This window comes from Miscanthus floridulus, chromosome 5 (genome assembly GCF_019320115.1).
Source record: "Miscanthus floridulus cultivar M001 chromosome 5, ASM1932011v1, whole genome shotgun sequence".
Taxonomy (NCBI): domain Eukaryota; kingdom Viridiplantae; phylum Streptophyta; class Magnoliopsida; order Poales; family Poaceae; genus Miscanthus; species Miscanthus floridulus.
Genome location: NC_089584.1, coordinates 104,299,960 through 104,306,953, shown reverse-complemented (window position 1 = coordinate 104,306,953; position 6,994 = coordinate 104,299,960). Strand labels below are relative to the sequence as shown.

At 42.1% G+C, this 6,994-nt stretch overlaps 1 protein-coding gene across 1 annotated transcript; it reads left to right on the top strand.

Annotated features, from left to right (window-relative positions):
- Positions 1-568: 568 nt before the first annotated feature.
- Positions 569-6,773, top strand: LOC136452859 (putative clathrin assembly protein At2g01600). Its single transcript, XM_066453444.1, has 15 exons — positions 569-917; positions 1,092-1,161; positions 1,310-1,407; positions 2,210-2,348; positions 2,455-2,582; positions 2,725-2,817; positions 2,955-3,005; positions 3,227-3,292; positions 3,399-3,464; positions 3,589-3,669; positions 3,760-3,837; positions 4,434-4,610; positions 4,688-4,763; positions 4,835-4,953; positions 6,004-6,773. The coding sequence occupies exons 1-15, from the start codon at positions 828-830 to the stop codon at positions 6,373-6,375; spliced, it is 1,704 nt and encodes a 567-aa protein (XP_066309541.1). The 5' UTR covers positions 569-827; the 3' UTR covers positions 6,376-6,773.
- The last annotated feature ends 221 nt before the right edge of the window (positions 6,774-6,994 follow it).

Sequence of the window (6,994 nt, the reverse complement as noted above, 5' to 3'; positions counted from 1 at the left end):
ACCAGGAAAACAGTTCAGCTACGCCGCCAGCCCCATCTGAAATGAATGAATTCTTCATGTGCATCGGATGAGAGATTGAGATCCAGCACTCAGGCTGGTTTAGTTCCAAAAATTTTTAACTCAAACTATCGTATCGAATCTTACGGCATATGCATGGAATATTAAATATAGATGAAAAAAAACTAATTGTATAGTTTGGTTGAAAATCGTGAGACGAATGTTTTAAGACTAATTAGTCCGTGATTAGCCATGAGTGCTACAGTAACTACCGTACGCTAATGATGGGTTAATTAGGCTTAATAAATTCGTCTCGCATTTTCTAGAGTAATTAGTTTTTTTATTAGTATCGAAAATCCCTTCCAACATCAAAACATGCGATATGACGTTAAAAATTTTCATTTCCCGAACTACGCACAGCCTTAGTTGGGCGCACTGGGCTGCAGCTGCAACTGCCGCTCCGGGACGGGCAGTAGGCACCGACATTGCACTAATCTACAGCGTTGGGCTTGGACCGGAGTTATTATTATATAATCCAAAAAACACTAATACTAATAACAAATCCGGTGTTGAATTGCACGTTGTTCAGTCATCAATCGTCTCAGAAAGAACTTCCACTGGCGTGGAAGGTGAGGAACGCGCTTCTCTGCGGTCAGGCCCCTATTTGTTGCGGGAAGGTTGGCAGTTCTGTTCCGTGCACCGCGATCCCGCGCCCAAAATTTCACGCACCAAGCCCGAGCCAAACCGTAGGGCGAGAAGCACAAAGCCACAAGGAGTGCGAGGCGAGGACCGACACCGGGGGCAAGCGCGGCGCGGCGGCGGAGGCAGCAATGGCGGCGCTGCACAGCTGGCGCAAGGCGTACGGCGCGCTGAAGGACACCACCACCCTCAGCCTCGCCAACCTCAACTCCGACTTCAAGGTCCGCCGTCGAAGCCTCCCTCACCCGCCCCATGCTTTCCCCCGATTTTGCGGGCGCCAAACCGGTCCAGTTCGTGAGCGCCGCTCGTGCGCTCGCCGTCGGATCCATGGCCGCACTCCTGCGCTGCACTGGGTTTATTGATTCTCTTTGGGAGTGTGGTTTTTGTTTTCTCAGGATCTGGATGTCGCGATCGTGAGGGCCACCAACCACGTGGAGAGCCCGCCCAAGGAGCGCCACCTGCGCAGTGCGTCGTGGATTCCTCCTATATTCTCCCTTTGCATTTTTTTTTCTTAATTTGATTTCAGGAACTAGCCGGATCGTCGAGTGCCGTGGTTAAGCATTTCTCGGTTTGAGTTTGCTGTCTGATGGGTTTGTCGGTGCCGGTGTTGCAGAGATTGTGGCGGCGACGTCCATCGCGAGGCCACGGGCGGATGTCGCCTACTGCATCCATGCGCTTGCCCGGCGACTCGCCAAAACCAGGAACTGGATTGTAAGCACTGCTGCACTCCTGTTCAGATTATTTGATTCGTTCTGTGTATTCGATGCTCTGATGGTTGCTTTAGCTGCTAAATTTGTGCCGATCTTGTAATGGTATTGGGTGATCGATGAATCTCAAATGCAATTTCGTTTGTTAAAAATGTGATCACGCTGTGGAATTGAATGCAGACTAAATGCTCAATCTGTCAAATGTCCAAGTTTCATGCATGGTTAGTCAGTTAGTGAGGATGCAGTGCTATTGATTTGGGCATCTGAACCTTGGTCATTGCACACTGGAGAGCTCGAGCTCATATGTTTAGTTATATAATAGTATATTGTGTTGTGAATCTGGAATTGCAATATACCTTTATTATCTGTGATTTTGGTGGCTTGAGTATATATGTACTAGTTAATTTGGATGTGGGAACAAAAAACAGAAAGAGACGCAACTGAGGATTTTGTTATTTACTGCTGCAATCATGATATTATACAGCCAAGTTGAAAATTCTTTGCGTAGCATAATGAGCTTGTTTACAAAAGCACAGTGAAAATTCTACATTTAACACAATTCTTCACTTTTTGTGGTCGCTTTTATTTGAACTGAGAATTGATGATTTAAATTGTGTGGTTCCTTCTTTTCTGTTGATTGTCTGAAGCCCGTTTGACACCCTGTAGTGTTATGTCCTTGAATTAAACTCTTTTTTTAATGGTTAATTTTTGGTCTTGCCTGAATCGTATGATGGAGTTCAGTTGAGATGGCACAACCCGATGCTTGAATAGGTCTAATTTGTACAATGAGTTCTTGTGTTATGTAGGTTGCTCTGAAGACACTTGTAGTGATCCATAGGCTTCTTCGGGAAGGTGATCCTGCATTCTGCGAAGAGTTTCTAACATTTACTCAGAGAGTGCGGATTTTGCAGCTGTCAAACTTCAAGGATGATTCCAGCCCAGTTGGTCTGTATTTCTTCAATTTAAATTTAACCTGATGTTTTATTTGGATCATTAATATTCTTCCATAACCTTCTAATCTATTGTCTTTATATTTCGGAATTATATCCAGCTTGGGATTATTCTTCATGGGTTCGCACATACGGTTTATTTTTGGAGGAAAAACTAGAATGCTTCAGGGTCTTGAAGTATGACATTGAAGCTGAGCGTTTATCAAAGCAAGGTCAAGGACCTGAAAAGGTCTGGACTCTGACATGCTCATCCAGTATTTTTATGTCATTTTATTACCACTTTACCAAAGCTGTGCGGTGCTATCCATTATTTGTAGCTATATTACTTGCTGGTGATACTTCAACATGTAATTCAACTTTTTTGTTTTCAGGGCCACAGTAGAACTAGGGAATTGAATTCTCAGGACTTGCTGGAGCAATTGCCAGCACTGCAGCAATTGTTATATCGACTTATTGGCTGTCGGGTGATTCTCTCTTATCCTTGCAACAAATAAGTTGGATTAGTGAAAGAAACCGATTTAATAAACATATTTAGTTTTTTGGTCTGTATTTTTCTTTTTTAACTAAGCCAACATGGCACTGTTTTTCCTTTTGTATTCAGGCAGAAGGAGCTGCAAATAAAAATTATTTGGTGCAATATGCTCTAGCCCAGGTAAGCTCTGTTTTTTCTGTCATTTTTTTGCTTCAACTTCTACAAGGTGATCTTGATATTTAGTTTAACAAGCCAACTGGTCATTTGTGAATCTGTCTGGCTGTATTGCACTTTATGACCTATTCAATGTATAATAGAGCAGTTCAATTCCTTCTGTGTAATATTTTATTCTTAGATCTGGGGCATCGTACGCAATTTGAGTGAATCCTGCTTCTGTACAGGTTCTTAAAGAAAGCTTCAAAATTTATTGTGCAATAAATGATGGAATTATCAACCTTGTTGACAAGGTATATTAATCTTCAAAGAAGTAGGAATTTGTCTATGTTGAGCTGAGCTATTTCTACTTATGCTTCCTGTTTCCTGTTTCCTGTTGGCTGTCAAACAACTGTGCAGTTCTTTGAGATGCCAAAGCATGAAGCACTAAAAGCCCTTGACATTTACAGGAGGGCTGGCCAGCAGGTAACTGCCCTACACGGTAGTGATGTGCAATGTATCTTAACTTGAAGAAGATCAGGATGTAACAATTATGTGTGCTTAGACGCTTAGCTGCAATTTCTACTCATTAACATCTTTGATGCTTCAGGCTGGAAACCTATCTGACTTCTATGAAAGTTGTCGGGGTTTAGAGCTCGCAAGAAATTTCCAGTTTCCCACTTTGAGGGAGGTGAGGTCATTTGTCTCAGTGTTCGCCATGTAATTTTTTACTATGTAAGAGTATGACCAGATACTCAAATTTGATTTCTCTTATTTTCAGCCACCACAAACATTCCTTTCAACCATGGAGGAGTATGTGAAGGAGGCTCCACGTATGATGCCAGTTATAGAGCCACTGGTTAGTTCCTGGGTTCTAATAAACCATTTGGATTTTTGCATGACACCTTTACATTTTATAACAACAAGTAACAAGTAGGAGTCTCGACAATGGTATTTGTGTGATACTTCATGTGCCTTGCATGTTAAAGTAGCATATCACAACCAGTGGCGAAGCTAGAGCAAATTAGAGGGGGCGGTGCTCTTGCCTTGTGGGTGCATATACTGATATACATGTTCCACAGGGGTTGCATGTATGGTGAAAAAATAGATAACATCATTGTTTTAACATTTTTAGGGGTTTAGGGGGTACATTTGCGCCCCCTAATCTCAAATTCTCAATGTAGCTTGCACTGATCACAACTTCATTCTTCTTTTATATCTAATGACAGCAAAGTACTCCTACCTGATGTAGGGAAACCGTTAACATCAATATTTGTGGCCCGATGAACAATTTCTCTTTTACTTTGATATTTTTGTGATAATTGTGTCATCAGTGTGAATGTCACACACTCTTTTTGGGAGATAAATGATTACTGTCAAGTCAAGTTTATACCAGGCAATTTACTTATTGTGGAATGGATTCTTAAATACGGGCTATCCTTCTTATTTCATCAGGAGCTTCCTCAGCGGCTTCTTCTGACGTACAAACCAGAAGAAGAAGAAGAAGAAGTTCGTGAGCCTGTTCCTATTGTAGAGGAGAAACTGCAAGTTGTTGAAGAACCTGCTCCAGTTCCTTCTTCCCAAATAGCTTCTCCTCCCAAGCCTGAGATTGCAGATACTGGTGATTTACTGGTAAGTATGAAAATTGTCATAAAGTGAGTGGCATTAATGCTTTTACATTATAATCTAAATGTCATATTTTCTCATAGGGGTTAGGTGATTCAACCCCTACTGTGCCGGCAATAGAGGAGAGCAACGCTTTGGCCTTAGCAATTCTTCCGACAGGTAATTAATCAAATAGTTGTGTTATTAATTATATTATGTAGTTCTAAGAAGTGTATGCATGCATGGTGCAGGTGTTGATAATTCAACAACAACTACACAGCAAGATAGAGGATTTGATCCAACAGGATGGGAACTTGCTCTTGTTACTACAAGCAGCAACATGACTCCACTGTCTATGGAGAGTAATTTGGTTCGTTTCTTAATCTTTCATTGAGGATATCTACCTTTCAGTTGGTTGCCACAGTTTTTCCAAATCAAAGATTTTAGAGATGCTATGCTGCTATGTACTCTGTTTTGTGCAACTTTGTTAAGCTCCTCTAGTTCTACTGTCAAGCTTAACTCATTTACTGGCTGAAAAGTGAAAACCAGTACGCTGGTATGCTGGTTCACCGCAGTTGAAAACTAGTAGCAATGAGTAGCTAATTGCTATCTTATCAAAGTGCAATCACAAAGAAAAGTAAATTTGCTATTTTGTGGTAACTCGTGCAAATTACTTTATAGAGCACCTTTTGAGAAGCTGTATTTTGCCTCCTCGATTGCTTGAGCCAACTGACAGCACCACTTGTCATCGACGGAGACTCAATGAGCTTTCTGGAATTTTGTAGTATGGATAAACATCCAGAACACATAGGAACTAAGATGCTCCCAATCTCAAACGGCTGAGACTGATGATTATTCCCATCCACAGCCGTTGGAAAAGCTTCTTATGAATGTTCAGTTGATAGTTGACAGTTTATATAATACTAGGGGAAATTTGGGATTCACAACTCTATTTCTTGTCATTTCATGAATTTCCAGGTGGCATACATTGCCTCATTGACATTTGTTGTTACTTTTCTACCTCATGGCATCATTAGCATGGTCTGGAAAGGTGTAAATCATTGTATGGCTCAATTGATACTTCCTGCTTATGCAACAGTCGTTTGGATAGAACTTGACAGCATTTCTGCTAACTCCGGAACGTTGTGCTAGATTCTGTAGATGAAATGAAACCCTACCTATTTACAGGTTGCTCTCCATTGGTAAGAAAAATCTGTGCTGAGACACAGGAGTACAGATTGATGAATTATGACTAAACAATTAATTTATTGTGTGGAGTATTGTTTAGCTTTTATCAAAACCAGAATATGGTCTTTCTGTGTTCCAAAAAAAAAAAAAGATTGTGGTTTCGGTATTACCAACGATTCTGTCTCAGATCTTATTGTGAATTCTATAACCTGGAGTCTTTTTCCATTTGCAGGGTGGTGGATTTGACAAGCTCACTTTGGACAGCCTATACGATGATGGAACCTACAGGCAGATGCAGCAACAACAGCTATACGGCTCAGCCCCTCCCAATCCCTTCATGGCAAGCGATCCGTTTGCCGTGTCAAATCAAGTAGCTCCCCCACCGTCAGTTCAAATGGCAGCCTTGGCTCCACAGCCCCAGGCTCCACAGCCCCAGCATTTGCCCATGATGATTGAAGCAAATCCCTTCGGACCACAGCAGCATCACGCGTGCATCGCTCCTGCAGCAAACCCCTTCCTCGACGCCGGGTTCGGTGCGTTCCCGGCAGTAAATGGAATGCATCCACAGACCAACCCCTTCGGAGGCGCCGCACAACTTCTCTAGACATATACTTTGTATTACATAGAGGATGTGCAATCTGTAGATACCCATGCAAGACAAGCAATTGGCGTGTCTGGAATTGCTTTTCTCCTTCAGACCATCACCAATCAGGGAATCGCCATGTTGCACCAGCTTCATCTCGCCCTTCCATAGGCCTTGGCCGCTTGGCCTTTCTTGTGTAGCTTTCCGTTTTGCTGTGGCTGGTTTCCATCTTCTGGGGTGGGCCATTGCACCCCCTCATTGTAAAGAAATTTGTTTTGGGCTTTCGGCTGATGTAAAACTACGTGCCCAATAAGCAGTATGGGTTCGGGACCCAGCTGACTTATCCAGAAATCGGTTCGTTCGATTTGTTTTTTTAAGTTGAAACACAATAATTCAGTCAGAACAACGTTTTTAGCCAGTTTCAGTCAAGATTCAGCAAGCCAAATAGAGCCTCATTCTTTATCACCTGTCAGCGTCTGCATTTGATAGGCTATAAGCCGACTAAATGTTGAGGTAGAGAAAAGAGGAGAAGAGAGAGAAGAAACAGTCTATAAGCTTACAGCCGATTTGGACACAAGAACTAAAACAAACTCTGTGAAACAGATAAATAGGTTATGTATTAGTAGTGAAGAGCTAACTA